General features: G+C 37.7%; 1 protein-coding gene across 2 annotated transcripts in view; it reads right to left on the minus strand.

Moving 5' to 3' along the window:
- Window positions 1-2,730: 2,730 nt before the first annotated feature.
- ABHD3 (abhydrolase domain containing 3, phospholipase) overlaps window positions 2,731-25,594 on the minus strand; it is a 56,518-nt gene continuing 33,654 nt past the window's right edge. For both annotated transcript variants that reach the window (XM_017657471.3, XM_073212876.1), the window contains 5 exons: window positions 15,933-16,045; window positions 11,980-12,153; window positions 6,422-6,470; window positions 6,176-6,341; window positions 2,731-3,571 (listed from right to left, as the gene is read on the minus strand). In XM_017657471.3, the coding sequence (XP_017512960.3) occupies window positions 3,393-3,571; window positions 6,176-6,341; window positions 6,422-6,470; window positions 11,980-12,153; window positions 15,933-16,045 (681 nt within the window). In that variant the 3' untranslated portion in view covers window positions 2,731-3,392. The remainder of the gene's footprint in view (window positions 3,572-6,175; window positions 6,342-6,421; window positions 6,471-11,979; window positions 12,154-15,932; window positions 16,046-25,594) is intronic.

Genomic DNA, 25,594 nt, shown 5'->3' on the forward strand with positions numbered 1-25,594 from the left:
TAAGGCAGAAACTGTGCTGACCCCAGGGAAGAAAATGGAGAGCAAAGAAATATGTTTCCTGTCTCCCTGTGCTTACAGTCTGCTGGGAGAAAGCAAATAAGAAACTATTACTACTAAGTGTGAAAATGAAAATGGGATGGTTAAAAAAATAAAATAGACCAGACTAGAATAGGATGGGCTACAAAAATATGAGTGCATTGCACTATGAATATTGCACATAGTAAAAGTAAGTATTGTTCCATAAAACGTGTGTGTGTACTTAAGCAGTTCAAGATATTAAAAATGTATAGGACTTGCCAAAAAGGAAAGAAAGGAGAGAAAACCATCACATCCATTTGTATCCCTATTGCAAATGTAATGCTCTGTAAGAAGCTTTGTGTAAATGTTTGATGACAACAATAACCACAGAAACAAGAGGAGATAGCTAGAAAAAAATACAGGATACACAGAAAATGAACTTTTCAAACAGGAAGCTGGCTTACAACATAGTATTTTCACTCTTATACCACTGTTACTCAGCTAAAGGCTTGGGATGTAGAAATAATAAAAATACAGGCCTTTTTTTTTTAGAGCTTGGTATTATGTGCAGAAATAGCTGGGGAGAATAGTCTATCCTCCATGAAAAAGACTCAGTACTTGAAAATGCTCATTTCATTATACCTAACACACACATAGTTACATGCATGTATAGCTGTATTATATGTTTTATACTGAGATGGTATTACACATACTATGCACAAAAGTAGGGAGAAAAATGCAGTGAGACCCAAATACCCATCGCAACACAAGAATTAACAAGATATTTTCTCTTTCATTTTAAAAATGAAAATGGGATAAACAAATAAATAGACCAGACTAGAATTTATTTTTTGTTTTAGACAGTATTTGTTTTAGACTAGCTTACTTTTTTGGTTTATACTCATGAGACCATATTATACATAGGAGTTAACATATCGTTTCTTACATTAAATAGTGTATCAAATACTCTTCAAGTCAGTACGTAGAGTGCTCTTTCTTTTCAGTGGTTGCATAATGGGAATGTGCCCTTATCCCCCTACTAAGTAGGTTGTTATCTTAAACAACCAAAGCTTTAAGAAGCCTGTTTCTGCACACCCTTCCTAGCTTTTCCAGAGGACAGGTTCCTCACAGGGATTGCTAAATATGGGGTACTTGTATTTTACCACTGGCAACAGTTTTTGCCTTCTGAAAAATAATTGCTGGTTTACACACATATGAACAATTTGAATGATTTCCTCACACTATCACCAGCATCATATATTATTAATCCTGCATGTTATTAAACTGACAACTTGATGGTCACAAACAGCTATTTTAAAAATTTTGCTTTTTCTGAATTACTAGTGAGATTATCCCTTCTTATGCATTATTGGCTATTATTCTGTGATTGTCCTTTGTAAATATCCTTTGCCCATTTTTTGTCAGGTATTTTGTTGTTAATTTTTAGGCGTTCTTTAGCTATTTGGAATATTAGCCTTTTTTATTGCTAATATTTGTCATTTGTATTTTAATTGTGTTAATAGTGGCATTATAGAACTGTAGTTTTTCATTTATATGTAATCATATCTGTCACTTTTTTATGGCTTCTTTTTCATATTTTGCTTAATAAAGACTTCTCCATTTGAAATTATAAAAATAACCTCCCATATTTTCATCTAGTTCTCTTATGGATTTAAAAAATTGTTGATCTCTTTTATCTAGCTGGAATTAATTTGTGTGTTTAGAGGAAAGGAGCTACTTCTCTCTTTCTGGCACCGGCCAGTACGTAGAGAGTTTTCCTGACACAACCTGTTTAAAATTTAGAAGACAGCTCAGAAAGGCAGGATCAGCTCCACCTGAACCACATAGTCCGAAGGTAAGTACTACCACTGAATCAGAATACATGCTGAACAGACAAAAGGTGGTATTATCAATGCTACCATCCTAGACTCAGTTATAGGGAACCTACAAGTATTATCAGGAACTCTAAAAAGGGTGACATTTTAGTAAACAATTTTGTGTTACTATGCTCTTTTGTATGTTGTTCTATTAATGTGATACCTAGGCAAAAATATACATATTTTATAAACAGGTGGCAATGGTGAAAAGGAGGGAAAAGATGTTAAATAGCATGGAAGATATCACTGTTGGCTGGCTAGCCCAACAACCATTGTCAACCCCTTTCTCTTGCCTGCCTCCACTGCAAATGGAAATGTTTGCATACCTGATTTCCCAGACTCCCACTCAACCATTGTGGCATGTGACACAGTTCTGGCCAATAGAAGTCTTCTAGAAGCTTTTACATTCCCCAAAGGGCAGATGTATCTGGCCCCACTCCTCCCCCTTTTCCTTTGCTGAATATAAATGTGATGTCTGAGCTGCAGCAGTCATCCTGTGTCTACGAGAAAACTAGCTACCTGGCTAAGGATGGAGGAGAAACAGAAAGAGCCTGAAACTTTGATGATACAGATAAACCCCTATACCAGCTCTGGCCTGTCTACTTGGAGACGTCTTTTGATGCCAGATAATTAAATACTGTTATTCCTAAGTCACTGTTACATAGGTTTGCTGTAGCTGAAAGTATTTTTAATTGGTACAAATGGTATGAGTCCAATATTCTGGAAGCAGTGAAACAAAACAGTTTTAATATTTTTTAACTAATTTATTCATGAAATTATCATAAATTACTTTCTAGCAATGACTTTTTATAGATAAGAACTCACAAAGAAACAATTTAAAATGGTAGAATTTATTTTAATATGATATATATATGCACATATTCTATTTTAAAAATAAGCATGTAAACTACAGTCATTATAAAACATAAATCAGCCTTAATATCAGAGTAAAACAATATGTATAGAAGTCAGTCTAACATTGTTGCATTTGCCCTTTACAGTTAGAATAAATAAAAGATTTAGTCCATTGTATTTTATCTTATTTCAGTTTTCTTGTTATCATCATTAGGTATAAATACCTTTAGGAATGTGCCAACTTACAATTTACATTCAAATAACCAAATCTCTTAACAGTCATTAAAGTACCATTAAATCACCTAAAATGAGTAATCTAAAAACACATTAGTCTAAATTAAAAACCCTGAGGAATTAAAATATTTTCACACAATAGTTTTGGTTAAGTGCAATTCGACGGTACTACTTTATTTAAGGTTGTACTTGGTAAGGCATAGTAAAAATAAAATCTACATTAAATTACAATCTGTATTTCATTTCTTGCTAGAAAGTTGTTTTGTTTCTCCCAAAGGTAGTTTTTGCATGTCATTCTGGACCTCTTCACCACCTGCTGGCTTATTTGCTTTATATATAGTAGTTAAGAGTTATGCATTAAGCTGAGCTGCCTTTAAATGGTGATTTAGACAAACTTCATCTTAAGAACTACATGCTAGAGAGTTCATGTCCATGCTCAACCATGGCCTGCATGAACTGCCTGAAGACTCGATCCATGTAAGTGGACTGCCTTGGCCAGATGCCCTCCAGAAAACCAATATGGCCTCCGTAAGAAGTGAGGACCAACGCAACATTAGGGTTTTGCTTAGCAGTTTCTACAGGAATAGCTTGGGGAAGAAAATAGACGGGGTAGGTAAGAGAGGGGAACAAGAGAGAAAAATATATAATTAGTACCTGTTTTTCTTAGGTAAAGGGTATGACTTTATCATTTCCAATCATTATAAACCAAAACACCATTAAAATTTATAATGATTATGGCTAATGGAATGAGTCTGACTAATATTTAACCATCTATGTTTTTAAAACAGTGCATGCAGACAGTTACGTACTAGACTATCATTTTTGGAAGAATCAATCCAAGTATTTAATCATAACATAAAAGTATAGGTCCAGTCTTGCTCTGAGAAAGCCAAGTAAGATAATTCAAGGAATGGTGAATGCAAAAAACCACCAATCTTATCACCTTTGTGAGAGCTAGAAGCTCATTATGTATGACTTTGGTTAATTTTATGTGAAGTTAGATTTCTGAGGTCAATTGGTGGCTGTATTAAGGGTTCAATGTTATAAATGATTTATATAGTAAAAACACATATAGATAGCAAAAAATAATGGAATAAAATACTCCCAGGTGGCAACACTGTTTATCTTTGAGTGGTGAAAACTGGTGATTACTTTTTCCTTTTTCTTCCTTCTCTGCATTTCTACTTATAGTCAGGAGAAAGAAAACTTTATTTTGAAAATATAGTTGCTGTATTTAAATAATTCATCAGTAATGACAGTCTTTTCATATGCTTCACAAAATCTATCCTGAGGAAAAACTTCACTCTAAAGGATGTGAATTAAAGTTGTTTTTTTTTTACTCCCATGCTTATAGTTCAAACAGTGGAAATGTTCTGACTTAACATCTGTAAAGGACCACCACCTGGGATGAGAAGGGCTTTGCTTTCAGATGCTGCTAAATCCTATCTGTCTAACAAGGAAAACATGTTTGATACAGAAATTAGATCTTGGTATCTTGGGCAGAGTCCTAGGGGTAAATGAGCTAATAAAGGTAAGATCTCCCTACCTCATGAAGAAAAGGAAGCTGATCTCCTATAGGAAAACTGAGATCCTCCCAAGAGAGAGCTGCTGCTGGGCCCAAATTGCTCTAAAGTTGACCCCTCACAATTATAAAGTAAACTTAGAGATACCAAATCAAAGCCCAGCAAAGCAAGTCCTTGTTCAAAAGAGGTCTGGGCTCACATGCTTAGCCAGCCACACCTAAAATGAACATCTATCTTGGGATCAGCTATGAGAGCTTAAGGGCAGAAAAAATGACTGATAGGATATTTGCCTTTGCTTTTTCACTTTACATTAAGGGCTTGGATTTAATTTGCCTCTACTGGAATTATTAAGAGCCCCAATTTCACACTCTGGATATGCTCAGGAATTTCTCACACTGATAGTTACAGTCATATTAGAAGCACAGGCGCTTATGCCACACTCGGGCCATGTGAAAGGCGCTGCTGCCCACTCTCTCGGTATGCAGACAATTATCTACTATTTTAGTGTGCAAGGCTATCTTAAGGGCTTGGGAAACAATATGAAATAATGAGTTTAAACTTCAACCAATAGGGTCAGGTTAAATGCTGGGAAATTTCTGTTAGAAGAAGGATTCTGTGAAATATAAAAATAGGTGGAGAAATGCTAGATTTCCTGAATCCAATGAAAATATGCTGAACCACCACCATCTCATTCAACTGATAAAGCTGACAATTTCATTTTCTGATTTGTGATCAAAGATCAACAGTTCCTGCCACCTAAAGTTACCCATGGCAAATCATACATCACACAATAAAAATACTCTACAGAAATAATAGGCAATCATTTTTACATACTTTGGTAATTTTCTGCAGTTTTGACAGTACATATGTGTGGGGTTTGCAGTCAGAATTATTTTTCTTTAATGAAGTACTTGGGGGAAATGTGTTTAAAATATTTAGGTGGGGAATAGGGAGAAAATATTTTATAAGAAGCTTTGAAACATTTCATTAGAAAAAAACTAGAGTTCAAGTCTACTGATTTTTAAGATAGGATGATTACTTCTAATCATCTTGCTTCCACGTATGAACACACGCACATATATCTTTGTTTCCAAAATCTGTATTTCTTGAATTAAGAGAGCAAGGAAGTTGATGTGGGCACAATTTTATTTTATACACTATCCAGAGGGAAACAAAGATTCTCTTCTTATAGTCCAAGTGTGCTACACTCATTGGGATATTCAAGGACATCATGTTTATTAAGTCTGAGGTTCTCCTCTAGGGTTAAAAGGGGAGAAAAACTCCCAAACCATCTGAACAGGAATCTCAGGAAGAAAAGGCAAGTGAGGATGACATGTACTCTTGAGGCAATGATACTGTAGCCATAATCTGCCCAGAGAACAATGTATTTGATAAGAAGGAAAGGTCATACAAATGAGAACAAGCAAAATATTGAGAGATATAATTTGTTCTTATCCACAATGAAGTAGATAAAGGTCTGTGAAAACATATAGTGACCTGAGACATTTACGTGCCAAATTATGAGCATCTACTTATTTTTTCTGTTTATCACAGTGGAAAATGTGATCCAACTGACATTTCATTTCTTTTTACTGTATTTTCTTAAAAAGAACAATATTTTAAAACAGTTAATTCATGTCAGAATATATGCAAAGATGTTAGTTTTACCATGACTGGGTGAGAAAACATCATCCACAGAATTGAGACACAACACTGGGATTGCTACTGACTTCAGCCTGTGGTTTGGACTGGCATCTGTATAGTAATCATCAATTGTTTGGTATCCAAACATGACTGAAGTGAACCGCTTATCAAACTCTCTGACGGATTTAGCCTGAAAAACAAAAAATAGATTATATCTATTCTGGGAATCCAAAGAGGAAATAAAAACATTACATAAAGTTTCTTTCCTACCTTCATGACATGATCCATGTCAATTTCTTTTACAAACATATGCCGGTGCCTGGAACAAAAAAATTTCAAAAGTAAAAAGATAAAAATTTATTTCCACCTCAAATTAATCATAACAGAAGTAAACAATAATCATAATCATAATAAATAAACAAAGAGCCTAGCACAGGGCACAAAGTTGACACTCAAAAATATTTACTTAATCAGACTCAATAGGAGTACATCGATATTTGTCTTGACATTTTTTAAAGTACTTTTTTCTTAATTGAGGAAGAATGAAACAGTTTTGTAATAATAAACAGTGTCACTTCATAACAAATTGTACCTGTACACTGTTGCAATTAAACCCATTTGGCCAAAAAGGTTTTACTTAAACCAGAAGCTTTTAATTGGAAAAGTCACTTGAAGAGGCATTATTTTTAAATTGCTATACTGAAAATTAGAATTTATATTTTAGTATACTTGTTTTTAAACGGTTGGTCATTTTTCCTGTATAATCAATATTTTAATTCAAATCATTCTACCTTCCTTGTTATTCTCTCCCTTTCAGTGACTATGAGTAACTAACTCATAACATGATGATACATTAGTATTTTAAGCAACATTTTATAATCAACATGTGTAATTCAACAAATAGATGTAGTTTGATCCAACATTTTTTTAAATTAAAGTATTATTGGTATACACTCTTATGAAGGTTTCACATGAAAAAACAATGTGGTTACTACATTCACCCATGTTATTGTGCTCCCCCCAATACACCATTGCACTCCCTGACCAACAGTATACTAAGATGCCGCAGAGTCACTATGTGCCTTCTCTGTGCAACAGTCTTCCCCATGATCCCCCAAACACCATGTTTGCCAATCATAGTATCCCTCAGTCCCCTTCTCCCTCCCTCCCCATCCGCCCTCCCCGACCCTCCCCTTTGGTAACCGCTAGTCCCTTCTTGAAGTCTGTGAGTCTGTTGCTGTTTTGTTCCTTCAGATTTTTCTTCATTGTTATACTCCACAAATGAGGGGAATCATTTGGTACTTGTCTTTTTCTGCCTGGCTTATGTCATGGAGTATAATATCCTCCAGCTTCATTCATGTTGCTGCAAATGGTAGGATTTGTTTCTTTCTTATGGCTGAATAGCATTCCATTGTGTATATGTACTACCTCTTCTTTATTCATTCATCTACTGACAGGTTGTTTCCATATCTTGGCTATTCTAAATGGTGCTGCAATAAACATAGGGGTGCATATGTCTTTTTGAATCTCAGAAGTTGTATTCTTTGGGTAAATTCCAAGGAGTGGGATTCCTGGGTCAATTGGTATTTCTATTTTTAGTTTTTTGAGGAACCTCCATATTGCTTTCCACAATAGTTGAACTAGCTTACATTCCCACCAGCAGTGTAGGAGGGTTCCCCTTTCTCCGCATCCTCGCCAACATTTGTTGTTCTTAGTCTTTTCGATGCTGGTCATCCTTAGTGGTGTGAGGTGATATCTCATTGTGGTTTTAATTTGCATTTCCCTGATGATTAATGATGAGGAGCATCTTTTCATGTGTCTGTTGGCCATCTGAATTTCTTCTTTGGAGAACTGTGTCTTCATATCCTCTGTCCATATTTTAATTGGGTTATTTGCTTCTTGGGTGTCGAGGCATGTGAGTTCTTTATATATTATGGATGTTAACCCCTTGTTGGTTATGTCATTTATAAATACATTCTACCATACTATAAGATGCCTTTTTGTTCTGTTGATGGTGTCCTTTGCTGTACAGAAGCTTTTTAGTTTGATGTAGCTGCATGTGTTAATTTTTGCTTTGGTTTCTATTGCTCAAGGAGATGCATTCAGAAAAAAGTTGCTCATGTTTATATTCAGGAGATTTTTGCTTATGTTGTCTTCTAGGAGTTTTATGGTTTTATGACTTATATTTAGGTCTTTGATCCATTTCGAGTTGACATTTGTGTACGGGGATAGACAATAGTTCAGTTTCATTCTCTTGCATGTAACTGTCCAGTTTTGACAACACCAGTTGTTGAAGAGGCTTTCATTTCCCCATTGTATGTTATGGCTCCTCTATTGTATATTAATTGACCATATATGGTTGGGTTTATATCTGGGCTCTCTAGTCTGTTCCATTGGTCTACAGATCTGTTCTTGTACCAGTGACAAATTGTCTTGATTACTGTAGCTCTGTACTAGAGCTTGAAGTTGGGGAGGATAATCCCTGCAGCTGTATTCTTCCTTCTCAGGGTTGCTTTGGCTGTTTGTGGTCTTTTATGCTTCCATATGAATTTTAAAACTATTTTCTCTAGTTTGTTGAAGAATTCTGTTTGTATTTTATTTTGATAGGGATTGCATTGAATCTGTAGATTGCTTTAGGCAGGATGGCCATTTTGACAATATTAATTCTTCCTATCCATGAGCATGGGATGTATTTCCAATTATTGGTTTCTTCTTTAATTTCTCTCATGAGTGTTTTGTTTTCAGAGTATAGGTCTTTCACTTCCTTGGTTAGGTTTATTCCTAGGTATTTTATTCTTTTTGGTGCGGTTGTGAAGGGAATTGTTTTCGTGATTTCTCTTTCTGCTAGTTCATCATTAGTATATAGGAATGCAACAGATTTCTGTGTATTCATTTTGCATCCTGCAACTTTGCTGAATTCCGATATTAGATCTAGTAGTTTTGGAGTGGATTCTTTAAGGTTTTTTATGTACACCCAAAAGCAGCAGGACACACATTCTTCTCAAGTGCATATGGAACATTTTCAAGAATAGATCATATACTAAGCCACAAAAAGAGCCTTAGTAAATTCAAGAAGATTGAAATTGTACCAACCAGCTTCTCAGACCACAAAGGTAAGAAACTAGAAATAAATTACACAAAGAAAACGAAAAAGCCCATAAATGCATGGATGTTTAACAACATGCTCCTAAATAACCAATGGATCAATGACCAAATTAAAACAGAGATCAAGCAATATATGGAGACAAATGACAATAATAATTTGACACTGCAAAATCTGTGTGACACAGCAAAGGCCATGCTAAGAAGGAAGTATATTGCAATACAGGCCTACCTCAAGAAAGAACAATCCCATATGAACAGTCTAAACTCACAATTAATGAAACTAGAAAAGGAAGAACAAATGAGGCCCAAAGTCAATAGAAGAAGGGACATAATAAAGACTATTATGTGTTGTGGTGTTGTGTTCCTTGGGTCCCTTGTGTTGGGAGATCTGTGCACCTCCATGGCCTGAGAGACTATCTCCTTCCCCAGATTTGGGAAGTTTTCAGTAATACTTCCTCAAAGACATATCTATCCCTTTTTCTCTCTCTTCTTCTTCTGGTACCCTATAATATGAATATTGTTCTGTTTGGATTGGTCACACCATTCCCTCAATATTCTTTCATTCTTAGAGATCCTTTTTTCTCTCTGTGCCTCAGCTTCTTTGTATTCCTCTTCTCTAATTTCTATTTTATTTATCATCTCCTCGACCATATCTAACCTGCTTTTTATACCCTCCATTGTGTTCCTCAACGATTGGATCTCTGTCTTAAATTTGTTCCTGAGTTCTTGAATATTTTTCTATACCTCCAGGAGCATGTTTATGATTTTTATTTTGAAATCTCAGGAAGATATGTATTAGTTCAGTCTCACTTGACTCTTTTTCTGGTGTTGAGATTTTGCTTTGAACCAGGTTCCTTTGACGTTTCATATTTGTATGTGGCACCCTCTAGTGCCCAGAAGCTCTATTCTCTGGACTTCTCAGTCCCTGGAGTGATGTTGGACATCTCAGGGGAGTGGTGCTGGTGCATGGGGAGAGCAAAGAGCTGTTTTCTGTTTCCTGGCTGCTATGCCTGTCTCCACTGCCAGAACCAGTGGGTTGAACACACAGGTGTTAGCCTCTATGCTTTACATTTGTAGCTTCTGTAGGTGGGGCTTCCTTCTGGCTGGCCTGATGCCATGACAGGGACTGACAGTTTGCGAGCCAAGTGTAGGCTGGCCAGGAGGAAGGTGCTACAGGCTGTGTATCATGGTGGGGGACCTTGGAGCTCTGTAGCCAGCCAGGGGGATGGAGCACTGAAGATAGTGAAAGTTCTCAACCTGCTGGGCAGAGTGCACCTGGACAATTTGTGTACCTGTCCTTTCTGCTGAGCAGTAAGCTCTGTGTAATCCTTGCCCCTTTAGTAGCCCTCTCACTTTTAGGAGGTCTTTCAGACTGCCTTCCCAGTTCAGCTGGATATGGATCTGTGTTTTCTACAAGCAGCTAAAATGTTAGTCTCTCCATGTTCTCTGCCTGTCTTAGCTTTCCAACCCCACTAATCACCGGAGCACCATGCAATGTAGGTTCATGCTCCCAGAGCAGATCTCCAGGGCTAGGTGTTCAGCAGTCCCAGGCCTCCACTCCCTTCCACTGGTGAGCTGGGGTGGGGGAAGGGCTTGTATCCCACCAGGTCACAGCTTTGGTATGTTACCCTGTTCTGTGAGGTCTGTTCTTTCCTCCAGGTGTATGTCATCTGGTGCAGCCTTCTTTCCTGTTGCTTTTTCAGGATTAGTTGTATTAATTATATTTTAATATTATATGTGGTTTTAGGAGGAGGTCTCTGTCTCACCTCTCACACCACCATGTTTAATCCCTTTCCTGATCCAACATTTAATGTCAACTTTTGGGATAACTATGCTTTTCAATAATAAGTGAGTGATGTACAAATTAACTTACTTTTTATATTAAATTTATCAATTCACTTAAAAATGCATGGCAACTAACAGTCATCAAAAAATAAGTAGAAACATCTCTATTCTTTCCTATCACACTGACTTAAATGCTAGAAAATACTCAAACAATTCCAGAAAAATGAAGGCAAAGACAGTATTCTGGTAATATTAAGAACTGTGAGGGCTAAGATACCGAAGTACATCAAATTCTCCTAAACTTCTAAAACATAAGCATGTGCCTAAAGAACCATATTATTCAGCACTGAAAAGTACTTAATACATAACTTCCTACCTAGGAGAGAATTAGGTACTGATAAGATTTGCATCAAGGTGGCATCTTACTACACTGATGGACAGTGACTGCAATGGGGTAATGGGGGGGGACTTGATAATAAGGGTGAATGTAGTAACCACATTGTTTTTCTTGTGAAACCTTCATAAGAGTGTATATCAATGATACCTCAAAAAAAAAAAAAAGATTAGCAGCAAGTAGAAAATCCAGGGAAATAGCCTCATAACATTACTCAACATATTCAGTGCTAATGTTTGTAGTCTTTTAGAATAATTTAAAACTGGGATACATCAGTGATCTTCAAACTGGGGGTAGATACCCCAGGGATTATAGAAGACAGACCATGGTGGTACAGACAGTAAATATTACAAAGTTTTATCTGTATTTTTACACTGAAAATATTTTTCTTCTTGTATATATTTACAGTATAAAGAATATTTTGGAGCTGTAGTAAACATATATATAAATATACACATATTAGCAGTGTTACACTTTAAGACTTTTTACTGTTGGGCATGTAATCCAAAACGGTTGTAGGCATCGAGTTTTAAAGATGACTCACTTATTTACTGAAGACTGGAGGCATGTTGTCAGATAGTAATTAAAAAGCAGCCAGTTCAGTGGCTTCTCCAATGACTCTGAGCAAGCAAAAGTATTCCAACCAACTGAGAAAGTTGCAGCTGCCTTCAAAGGAGTTTTTCGCCCAGTTTTGCCCAGATAATTTAAAAGCAGCATTCTACAATGGGAAGAAACAGGAAACTCGATTTTTTTTTACTCTCAAGACATCCCATTTCTAACTATGCACTGACTACAGAGGAGAAACATATAAACTGATGACAAAGTCCGTTATCTTGGAAAAGCATACAAGCATCTTCCTTCTTTCTTTACATTCATATACTTACTTTGCAGTTGACTGTGCTGTGAATGGGATTAAGCATAGTTACTACTATAAAGTAAAACACGAGAGAAATCCACTGTAAGAGAGGTTATCTTTTTCTTATTTCAAAATTATATTGGGGAGATATTTAAAAAATGAGAATCCCTGTGTCCCAGCCTCTAGCTGAATGTTAATTTAGTATGTGAGGAGTGTTTCAGGCAAACTTTTTCTATAAAAAAGGGCCACATAGTAAATGTTCTAGGATTTGCTGGGTATATAATCTCTGTTGCAACTACTCAACTCTTTGATTATAGTGCAAAAGCAGCTGCAGATAATACACAGGTGAATGTGTGCCAACAAAACATGATAGATAGACATTGAAATTAAAATTTCATATAATTTTCACATATCATGATATATTGTTCTTTTGGGTTTCACAACCACTTAAAAATGTAGCAACCATTCTTAGATCTTGGACTGTACAAAAACAGACAACTGGCAAGATTTGGCCTGCAGGCTGTGTTCTGTCAACCCTTGGCTTGAAAAGACACAGGAGTGGTTTTCAAATGTGGCTGCACATTGGAATCAGCTGGGGAGTTTTAAAAACTATTATGGGTGTCTGAGTCTCACCTTCAGAGATTCTGAGTAATTGGTGTGGGTAGCCTACGCATCCAAGCATCCTGGCATTCTGAAGCATCTCTAAAGGGCTTCCTACTCTAGAGCTGACTGAGTTGTGCCAAAGCAACTGGCCCCTAAAGTCCCTTGTCTTCTTTTCCTACTCCTTCCTGTTATTTGTCCTTATTTCCTATCACATATTTTCCTCTTTTCCTTTTGTTCTTTCAATTTTCCTGGTTCTCACCTACTTCTATTTTTGGTAAGAGGGACAAGAGCGGAGTTTAATCTAATACCAGTGTTAGAAATCTAAGTTTAACAATGCCAACTAAGAGAAAGGATGATAGCCTAAATTGTTTTGCATTGTGTTTTCTAGTCTTTATTTCCCCAATTGCCCAGTTCCTAAAATAGAAGAAACAGGTAAAACCTTTCTCTCATACTTTTTTTCTAACCCAAATGGCTTGCAGAGTGAATATGATGGGGTTTTAGATCAAAAGTGGAGATTTCATTTTTGAAAATGATTCTTCATAATGACTATACTTCTTGTGGGCAGTACTGGAGTTCTCTTAAGTCATTTAAAGAACAATGCTCACTCTCCTGCAAAGAGTTCATTCTGGGGTCCTAGTTTTAGTTTTAGCCATTCTTTGACTGGAGGTCAGAGACTGCTGGGAGGCTGGTATAATGGGCAAATCGAAAGGGTTGGAAGGGAAACTCTTAGGAGTAGGAAGGGCCAGGACTAGCCATGACCAACTAGGTGGGATACTTCTTGGTTATTACTCAGGAGCAAAATAATGTCAGGATGCTGCTCCAAAAAAATGTGGTTTTACTGAGAGAAAAATGACTCCATTTTTTCACTAAAAGAAAATATTACAAAAGAGAGAGAGAGAAAAAGGTGGAGAAAGAACCCATGGATTAAGAGGTTAAGAGGTATTTCAATCCCAATGTATGGACCTTATTTGGCTCCTGACTTAAACAGTAAAAACCAACCAACCTACCAACATTCCACTGGGGAAAGGGAATGCTCACTGAATATTTGGTGATATTAGGAATTACTGAAATTATTGTTAGTTTTCCTCAGGTATGATAATGGTAATGTTTTTTTTTTTAAGAGACACCTTATTTTTAGATATACATACTGAAATATTTACAAATGGTATCTAAGATTTATTTAAAAATAACCAGAGTTGGGAGAGAATGGAGATGGTGCTAGTAAACAAAATTCTCTGTGAGTTGATAATTACTAAAACAACATGACAGGTGATTATTATTGAAGCTAGGTGATGAGTACATATGGGGATTTATTATACTTTTTTATAATAAAATTCTCTTTACTTTTTTTTTATATATACTTGGGATTTTCTGTACATTTTTCAAAGCTTGTTTACCACCTCATTGGAACACTGGAATCTGACTGGCTTTAGAGTGGTGTGGATTCCTTGGCTAGACTCAGTTCTGTTCTGGCTCAAAGTACCTACTCAGTCCCCAGAATCACAGGTGTGGGGATTGCCCCAGTCCACAGGGGCAGTGTGCAGAAGGATCGTCAACAGACCAGGCTTTTGTCTGTCGCAGAAGGATCTTCAAAAGACCAGGCTTTTGTCCATTCCATCTCCAAAAGAAGGAAATGTGTCAAGCTGTAAAACACACTGGGCAAATGGTAAATCCATCTGGGAATGTGTCACAGTGCTAGGCAACTAGAAGGGTGCTCCCTTGAAACAATTTGCAAGACATTAATATTCAGCCAGCTGCAAAGGCTGACCGTCAAGTTCTGCCTTCAGGCACTGAGGCTTTAAAGCCATGTGAATAGGCATTTCCCAGGAGCTTCTGAATAGATCTGGGCCTGTTTGTGTAAGGCCTGGCCTTGAAAGAGTCAAGAATTTAAATGATTAAGGGAAAAAAAGTTCAGCAGGCACGCTGTCCTTTAAGGTTCACATAAAGCGGCAAAGGAAAGAGAAATGAAATACTGTCCATTAAGCACAATTCAGAGATTCTGCTTGGGTCTTCTGAACTGATTCAGATTTCTTCCTTTAGTAGGTCAAGTCAGACTTTACATGCTAATGTAAGAAATGTATTCTTTTCTTCTTAGTTTTATGTCTATCAGAACCTAAAAAGCTGTGGCTAAAGCACATTCTTCAAAGTCTATCATTTGTAAAGTCTGTTTGTTTTCAAGTAAATATGCTTCTAAGGTGTTTTGAAAACTGAGGTGACAGATGAGTCAGTTATAAAATTTTAAAAAATCATTTTCTATCTCATGTATTTGCTGCTTTCAAAAAAGTGGCTTTGGACAGGGTTTAGGGAGTCTGAGCAGGGTAAAATTACAGATGATTTAAGATTTTGGATTTTATTAAGCTTGTCATCAACTAGAACCAGAAAAAATAAGCAATTATATAAACATAGCATCAAAGTTGCAAATAAGCTCCAGTGTAATTGCAAGAAGCACAAATTATAATAATATTCATATGCTTAAAATAAGCTGGAGTAGGGAGTTAACAACAAAATGTCAGTTTCTCAGACAGCATTCCAGGCTAGAACCATTTGCCCAGCAGCACAACACAACAAAACAAAACTAAGCACATGAAAATACCACCACCTGGAAAAAACAGTTTTGAAGGCCTCTCGGTTGGAGAGAGCAAAAAGTGATTGTTTCTACGATAGGAGTGACAGAAGTCTGGCTACCAGTTCAGCTTGAAGTGGCCCAGGAGAACGCAGTTGCAGGGATGGCTGGGTGAAACATCAGGGAATCTGGTCAACATGGCAGCCACCAAGTGATGGACATCAGTGCCATGGGGTTAAGACAAATCTTGAGGCTCACAAAATCCCAAGAATCCCTTTCACCACAGAGACCGATAGAAGAAAAATATTAAAATTCACCTAAATTAATTCCTTCATTCATTCAAGCACATGTGGTGAAATATGACAAAGATTATCAAACATTTATTTTAAAACATCTACGCAGTTTGCAGTCTTCTGAAAGAGGCAGCTGGTAAGAACACTCCCCTTTCAAACATTTTAGAAAGGAAAAAACTTACCCTCCCATTGAAACCCCTGCTGCCAGGAAAGGAGCAGAAGGATACAGGCTGTGTACATGCTGAATAACTGTCTCCAGGTCTTCAGTGTTAGCACAACAGTAAGTCCTTGGTGTCTGTAAGCAGTGACAGGTAAAGCAGAAAAATTAAAATTATGAGGTTAATGATCAGTGTAAGGCTGAAATGTAAAAAGAGCAAGAAGTCACAAATATGAGCAAATACCCTTTGTCTGCACATACTATGAGTAATAATAATTTATCATACATCTTGCAGTGCACAGACATGCCATTTGAGTTGGCACTTACAAAAAGACTTTGCTCATGCAAGGAAGGCTTGACGGAAATGGGTCAAAACCGATACAAATCCCTTAAATTAAACCATACCCAAAGGTGTCTGCATCTTAATAACAGTCCATGTAGGAAGAAAAAGGGGAGAATCCACTTTTTCATAGAAAAAATCTTATGCCTGACAAAGGCAGAGTAATTCTATTTAAGAAACAAAACAAGCAAGCAAACAAAAAGGGCTTTCCAGTAATACCACAAAAAAACTTCAATTGTGGCTCATTTTTAAGGGGAATTTTTTTCTCTTTCCTGAGTGCTGTCTACCAGTTATGGAATGCGGTTTCATTCTAGATAAAGCGATATCCAATATGATTAATTAAATATTTTCTTTTACAAAAATATATCCATATAGACCAGCTGCACTGCACTGTGACATTTAAAATGTTAAAATATGTAAAGTTGATTATGCCTCAATCCATAATGCATTACAAGAAATGATTTTCATGTGAACTTCATCAATAAGGGCTCTGTTTCTAGCAGAAAACCTTCACAAAAGCTTCATTTGAGATCTGGGACTAGAGGGCAATCCTCTCTGCAGAACATATGTGAGAAAGTGTGTATGTATAAAATATATGTGGAATAATATAACCAGAACTAATTAACAAGGACATGAATCTGATAACATTACTCTGATAAAAAGTTACCTGCACCACACCAATTTTAATATTCCAATAAACCATGGTCACAGTAGGAAGGTTGTATGTCACCACCATTCCATCACTAATGAATAGCCTGAGAAATTTTCAACAATCCCTCTCATTAAACTCAAGCCTAAAACACTACCTACTGCCTACTATCATCTTTTTGAGATCTTGTTCAAGGCAAGAACAAAACTTTCCAAAAGACAAATGTTAACCTGGTAGTATTTACAATGGCTAACATTTATTGAATTATTATATTTGTGTCCATAAAACCCTGGGGGAAGATCCTACTATTGTATCTATTTTATAAACAGGAAACTTAGTTTACAGAAGTTAAATGACTCCTAAAACACCTTACCAGCTATTACGTGATTAAGCTGAGATACATTAATGAGTACTTTGTGACTAAATACATTCAAGGCGCACAAATCTGATGTGAAATCTAAGTACAACAGTATCAACTACCGTGCTCATTCATAGTGACTGTGAAATTTGTTACAAGAAATTCAGATGAAGAGATCATCCTCACCCAGTATTTGTATTACATGTGAATCTACTCACATGGCCTAGCTTTAAAGTTTCTGTATTATTTATGAACAGTTGCCCACAGGTACTGTTGTTATGCAGAATTGAAGTGAAGCAAGTATGCACATGTACAAACATATGCACCCACACATATACACACAAACATATACATAGAATTTGGGTATGAGAAAAATGACCTGTGGAAAATTACTAGGGTCAGAGAATCTTAGTGACAGGAAGGACCACAGATAGTGACTGGTTCATTATTTACACATGAGGAAATTGAGGCTCATAGTGTCTTTGAAGTAGGATCTGCCTCCTGCTGGCTGCTCCCATGGCTTCCGTGATGACACCATCCAGTTCTCCTGCTGGCCTGCTATTTCCTGCCTAGTTCCTGTCATTCCTTCCACAGCCCTGACTGCGGGTATTCATTTCCAAAGTTTCATCTTCAGCCTGCATGTGCATCTCTAGTCAATAACCAGTTCCAGAAGGTCTCATCTCTCTGCATAGCCACCACTGACAAGGAATAAACTAAGTCTCCACTCTCTTACCTTCTTGAGCTCCAGATCCAGGTTTTCAAGTTCTAGCAGGCAGTTTCACTGTAATGTTCTGTTAGTACTTCAAACTCAAAGTGTCCAAACGTCCACCCTTTGCTCTTCATAAAAACTCCTAGTGGTTCTCCTAACTAACTTTCCACTTTTCCGTAAAGGACACTTCTGTTTTCCCAGTTACAACTGCGGATGACATTGCCTTCTCCCTCTCCCCTAACTTCATAGCCAATAAACTACCAAGTCCTGTAGCTTCTTCCCCCTCAGTATCTCTTGCAGGAAACTCAGGAAACCCCTTCTTTCCACACTAGAAAGGCCTGCTATGTTAGATTCTCTTGGATGAGCCCCTGAGACAAGGAAGAGTGTAAGCAGTTCACTGGGAAGGAGATACCAGGATGTGTCAGTAGGAGCATGGTGGAGTGAGTGGGGAAGGATAGGAAGTCAATAAGGAGTATGATACCAAGCAGTTTGGGGCTGTGGGCAACTGGGACTCAATCTCCTTGGGGCACTTTGGGTAACTATTGAATATGGCTCAAAATGTTCCCGAGTGTAAAGGGAGCTGGGTTATTTCTCCAGCAGTTTCCTTCAGCCTTTGGTTGAAGGCTGCTCCTGGAGATTGTTCACTCCCTGGCACTTTGGTCTACCCTGAGCAAAGGTCCAGCAGGCTCCAGTGGCTAGAAAAGACCTCCATGCAGAGATGTGGCTGTTGGTAGTTAGAAACCATCAGGTGGGCATGCATGGGACTGTAACTGCCAAGGAGGTAAGGGTGCAGGAAGGATATGGCAAACAGTGTCTCTGCCACCAAGCCATTTCACCTCTCACCTGGACTGCCGCAATAACCTCTTCACTGGTTAACACCCACCCTTTCCTGTAACCACCCAAAATCACACTTCCCACTCACTGTCAGATTAATCTTCCTAAAAAACACTTCAGCTCTAATCATGACAGTATTTCTGCTGAAAAACTCTTCATTAGTTTTCTATTGCCGACTGAATTAAGGACAAATTCCTCTGCCAAGTGTTGAAGGCCCTCCACAATGTATCAACCTTTCCAGGTCTGTATTTTACTATTTTTCCCTATGTATGGATTCTGGTCACTGCAGCTCCTTTGTCTGCTAGGCTTCTATATCCTTGCCCCCTGTGCAACTTTTACCTGCCAAGTGTCCTTCAAGGTCAACTCTGCCTGTTGAGACCATGCCTTGAATAAATGTCATACTAAAGGTTAAGATTTGGCCCCTGGTCTCTAGGACTTCACAGGTTCCCAATTCCACCTCAAATTGTCTTGGCCAGCCTGCTCCCTACAGTTCCTATTATCTAAATGAGTAAATCTCTCTCTTTTACTGTCTTACCTCTATCTCTGACAGTCAACAACTACTTGTTGAATTACATTGAAGCACACAGGACTGAAATGACAAGACCTGATTGGTATCTTCTGATACGCAAAACAATGTGGTTTTATCAAACAACCTCTTGCTACTTGATGGGCTTCAACAGCTAACATCACATGCCTTCTGTTTTCCTTCACAGGACTTGAGTCCCATTAGAGAAAGGATTAATCCATGATATATGGCAAAGGCACTTAGGGGGCCAATACATTGAACTGGAAGGCCTGGCAGAAATTTTCTTCAGGTTTAAAGATATAACTAGGAGCTTTTTAGACAAAAAGTTAATTAATATTAATTAATTAAAAGATAATTAATTAATTTTTAAAAGTTGGTTGATTCTTAGTTGCCAGGGTTATCTTATTGCAGTAAGTCCCATCTTTATTTATGCTTCCTAAACAGAGGTAGAGAAGCCCTGCCAAATCAGAAAAGGGATGAAGGAAGACCTGGCAGGATTCACCCGGATGGTAAAATACTTTTTTTAGAATAAGATGAGGAGAGGAAAAGTATCCTGAAAAATGCAGACAATCTAAAGAATAGCCTTCCAGCAGATGTTCTGGCATAAATATTATAAGTTAGGTGGAATACTTTGACAATCACTACAAACCAAGATTGTGCAAATGGTTCAACTGCAATTATGAGCAGAGAGAAACAACAGTAACTTGTTTAATGGCTGTTAGAGGTTAGTTTTTTAAAAAGTACTGAGGAGAATAATGAAGTAAAGTGAATTCTTAATTATTCATACATAATAGATGGGAAAAGATTAAGGCATATATTTTCTATTTATCGATGAACTTTATCTCTTAATCAACTTCTAAAACAGTAGACAAACTGATTTCTCCCTAACCAGGAAGAGAATTTTCTCATCCTGGTTTAGCAGTCACTTGTTTTAAAATGCAACTTTTGTTAAAATAATTTTTTTTTGTCTACAAACAAATTAAAATTCACTCTGTTAATCTGGTAGCCTGACCCTCCCTAGCTATTCTAGGAGGGAATTAATTTGCTAATATGCAGAAGCCATAACCTAGGACCCTTCTCTGTTGTTCCATATATGCAACACTGATTTGGGCAGCTAGGATTTTATTTTCCTGTCTTGTAAAATGAAAACTGAAAAAGACCATAAAGTCTTTTTAGAAATCATTTCAACTTCACATTTACTTTATTGTAATGTCTGATATTCATCAGTTTAGAATTTCATTTTATAGTCTTCCTCTCTCAAGTATTTAAAGATATGTACTCAAATATTCAATAAGATACTGCTTAAATGAACTCTGTGATTCTTGTGTGAGGGGATTATTATAAAATAATCACTTTATAACAGGATTAATCATGCATTTAATTGATCTCAATGGTGTAATTTTGTTTATTGCTGTTTTGTTTTTTGATTCCACTCACTCCAGTCCACTACCTAAGGATTTGTCCAAATCATTCTTAGGAAAATTGATCTGTTTCGGAAGTTTTGAAATAATTTGGAGTTTGTTAAATAAGGAGTAAGAGAAAACAAAAGTATGCATACATATATAAACCAGCACTTCAGTGAAAAATCATTTCACCTAATCATTGATAGACGTATCAAATGACTAAGTGTACAAACTTGCCTGGGATTCTGATAATTTCTTAAACTAACTAACCATGAAGCAAAGGGCCCCAGGAAATATCCTGGCCCACTCTGAGGCCAAAATGGCTTATGTGCCATGTCCCTGCTCATGTTCCATGTGGCTATGGTACATGCCTGCTCAGTCGTGCTACAGCTATACCAATAAATGAGCACGGTTCTGTTAGTGGCTAAGAGCAGGTCAGCCAGGCATGCAGGAGTTATCCTTGCTTCAGGCTCCTAAGAAGTCAATCTTGTGCTCTGCTGTGGCTAGGTTTGGGGTGAGAGGAGGCCCACCAAGCCAGGATCCTAAGGAAGGATGACAGCCAGAGCTGTCCACCACCCCCCAGTGGTTTTCAGCCTTTCCTATACAGATGACTCCCTGGAGAGTATTAAGACAAATTCCAGATACCTGGACTCCACCCCAGACCAAATGGACCAGAATCTCTGGGGCTGGGGTTCAGGGACTAGTATTTTTCAGCTTCCCAGAGGATTCTAATGTGTAAGTGTTGAGAACCAACTGCTTGAAGAATATAAAGAAAACAGGGCAAGACCTGAGCCAAGAGAAGGGGAGGCTGCAGTGACAAGAGTGATAAAGCCAATCCAGAGTGACCTGGGAAGAGGGAGACCTAGTTCTGTGGGGATTCCTCACTGTGAGTGCGGAAGTGCTGCCAACCATCTCTGCACTTCCTAGGATCACCTGGCAGATTATGCTTTCAACAAAAGATAGCGACCTATTCAATTACTGTTGTTATTATGCCTAAACATCCTTTAATTATTTAAACAGCCTTTCCTTTCATTTGAAAATGAAATATTTTGTTTAAATATAGAGAATTGGGAGAGGAAAAAAGATGGTGAGTGAGAAGTGAGGCAGAAATCTCCTCCCAAAACCACATATTTTATGAAAATACAGCAAATACAATTATTCCTAAAAGAGTGACCAGAATTAAGATTGTACCAGGCAGTCTACATCTTGAAGAAGAGAACATCTCATGGAAAAGGGTAAAGTAAAATTATCATTTAAATTTGAAGGTGGGATTAAACAATTCCCAGATAAGCAGAAGTTGAGGGAATTTACTTTCCACAAACCATCTCTACAGTGCACCAGAGAAAATAAAACCACAGTAAACAAGATAGGCCAATTAAATACTAACCAAATGCAATATTAAATCAGCTACCCCCAAAGTCAGTCAAGGGATACACAAAGATTACAGAATATGACACCTAACATATAAAGAGTGGAGGAGGAAGAAAAAGAAGGCAGAAAAAAAAGAATCTTCAGATTGTGTTTATAATAGCATAATAAGTGAGGTAAGTTAGACTGTTAGATAGTAAAGAAACTGCCCTTGAACCTTTTGTAACCACGAATCCAAAGCCTGCAATGGCCGAAAATATATATCTGTCAATAATCACCCTAAATGAAAAAACCCTAAAAAAATCCACTCCAAAACTATTAGAACTAATATCTGAATTCAGCAAAGTTGCAGGATTCAAAATTAATACACAGAAATCTGTTGCATTCCTACACACTAATGATGAACTAGCAGAACAAGAAATCAGGAAAACAATTCCATTCACAATTGCATTAAAAATAATAAAATACCTAGGAATAAACCTAACCAATGAAGTGAAAGAACTATACCCTGAAAACTACAAGACACTCTTTTTTTTTTTTTTTGGTATCATTAATATACACTTACATGAACAACATTGTGGTTACTAGATTCTCCCCATTATCAAGTCCCCACCACATACTCCATTATAGTCACTGTCCATCAGCATAGTAAGATGATATAGAATCACTACTTGTCTTCTCTGTGCTACACTGCCTTCCTTGTACCCCTCCTACATTATGTGTGCTAATCATAATGCCACTTTTCCCCTTATCCCTCCCTTCCTATCAATCGTCCCCAGTCCCTTTCCATTTGGTAACTGTTAATCGATTCTTGGGTTCTGTGAGTCTGCTGCTATTTTGTTCCTTCAGCTTTTTCTTTGTTCTTATACTGCACAGATGAGTGAAATCATTTGATGCTTGTATTTCTCCACCTTGCTTATTTCACTGAGCATAATACCCACTAGCTCCATCCATGTTGTGGCAAATGGTAGGATTTGTTTTCTTCTTATGGCTGAATAATATTCCATTGTATATATGTACCACCTCTTCTTCATTCATTCATCTACTGATGGACGCTTAGATTGCTTTCATTTCTTGGCTATTGTAAATAGTGCTGCGATAAACATAGGGGTGCACATGTCTTTTTCAAACTGGGCTCCTGCATTCTTAGGGTAAATTCCTAAGAGGGAAATTCCTGGGTCAAATGGTATTTCTATTTTGAGCTTTTTGAGGAACCTCCATACTGCTTTCCACAATGGTTGAACTATTTGACATTCCCACCAGCAGTGTAGGGGGGTTCCCCTTTCTCCACAACCTCACCAACATTTGTCATTGTTTGTCTTTTGGATGGTGGGCATCCTAACTGGTGTGAGGTGATATCTCATTGTGGTTTTAATTTGCATTTCTCTGATGATTAGTGATGTGGAGCATCTTTCATGTGCCTGTTGGCCATCTGAATTTCTTCTTTGGAGAAGTGTCTGTTCATATCCTCTGCCCATTTTTTTTTTTTTTTGTGTGTGTGTTTTATTCTCACATCAGTCATGAAGGTAGGTCATCATTTTGTTGGTCCATTTCAAAGATTATAAAATTGAGGCTCCATGTGTTTAAATAACTTGCAAAGGGTACAGTGCCAGTAACTAGCTGGAAGAACTAAACTTGGACCCTAGATCTCTCCCATCCACAACATGAAAGGTAAGAAGTGCTCCTGCTCATGGGGAGGCTGGCACATGAACAGTTTAGTGGGGTTTGTGCAGCATGCGGTATGCACTGTCTTTCCTGTGTGAACTAAGTGTTTTTTTGACATTTGCTCAGAAGAAGGAGAGACTGATATTGTCTGGGAAGATCAGAGAAAGTTTCACAGAAAAATAACTTGAGCAGGGCCTTGAAGGATGATCTAGAGACTGGCAGGGCCAGGGAGGGTGGGAGAGCAGAGCAACACTGGGGCAGCCAAGTAGGAGATGGGGCAGCTGTGTGTGATGTGTTTGGGGGAAAAGCCCCTCACTGCTATGACAGTGAGGGGATGTGGGAGGAAAGAAGGGCAGAAAAGCATCTGGGGACAGATTACAGAGGGCTGGAGTGTCCTGCTAAGGAATTTGGACATCATTCCATTGCCTTTGAAGGTTATTCCATTAAAGGTTCTTGAGAAGGGAAACCATTTGCTCTCATCTCTGACTTCAGTGATACAGTTGTAGAGCTATGAAAGAAATAGCAAATGTCTGCAGCAGAGGGTCCCCAACCCAGCTGCACTTGAATTTCTTACGTGTGCAGATTCCAGGAATCCCCGGATTTACTCCCGCAGCCATTCCTATGCTGAAGATCTGGGGTGGGGGCTGGAAAGATGTGTTTAAAAGGCCCTGCAGGTGATTCTGAGTACAGCTGCAGCAGAATGCACCCTGTAGGCACTAGGACACTCAGGAGAGGGTTCTGGGCTGAGGCTAATTGTGGGTTTGTTTCAGTGTGGGTGATTTTTAAACCATGGGAGGGGGCTAGCAATCAAACCTTGGGCAATATCTGTCAAGATTTTATGGTTTGCTTTTTCTTCTCTGTAAATACTACATAATCTCAGGGCATTGTTATTTGCACATACATTTTCTCATTCATATCTAGAATGTAGCAGGTCTCTAATCTGTAAGGCTTTGTGCTTAATTTCCCTTTTTTGTTTATTTAGAAGGAAAATGGAATATGTAGGATTTCCTTGGTGACTGTCTTCATCAAGAGTCTCTCATAGAGCAGGAGCTCTGCAGTCTACTGCTGGGGCCCTCTGCCCGTTTTTTAATTGGGTTATTTGCTTTTTGTTTGTTGAGGTAGATGAGCTCTTTGTATATTTTGGATGTCAACCCTTATCGGATATGTCATTTATGAATATATTCTCCCATACTGTAGGATGCCTTTTTGTTCTACTACAAGACACTCTTGAGAGAAATTAAAGAGGACACTAATAAATGGAAATACATCCCATGCTCATGGATAGGAAGAATTAATATTGTCAAAATGGCCATCCTGCCTAAAGCAATCTACAGATTCAATGCAATCCCCATCAAAATATGGACAGCTTTCTTCAACAATCTAGAACAAATAGTTCTAAAATTCATATGAAATCACAAAAGACATGGAACAGCCAAAGATCCTGAGAAGGAAGAATAAAGCTGGGGGGATTACGCTCCCCAACTTCAAGCTCTACTACAAAGTCACAGTAATCAAGACAATTTGGTACTGAAACAAGAACAGACCCATAGATCAATGGAACAGAGTAGAGAGCCCAGATATAAACCTACACCTACATGGCCAATTAATATATGATAAAGGAGCCATGAACACACAATGAGGAAATGACAGCCTCTTCAACAGCTGGTGTTGGCAAAACTGGACAGCTAATGTAAGAGAATGAAACTGGATTATTGTCTAACTCCATACACAAAAGTAAACTCGAAATGGATCAAAGACCTGGATATAAGTTGTGAAACCATAAAACTCTTGTAAGAAAACATAGGTAAAACTCCCTTGAATATAAACATGAGCAA

This window comes from Manis javanica, chromosome 9 (genome assembly GCF_040802235.1).
Source record: "Manis javanica isolate MJ-LG chromosome 9, MJ_LKY, whole genome shotgun sequence".
Lineage (NCBI taxonomy): Eukaryota > Metazoa > Chordata > Mammalia > Pholidota > Manidae > Manis > Manis javanica.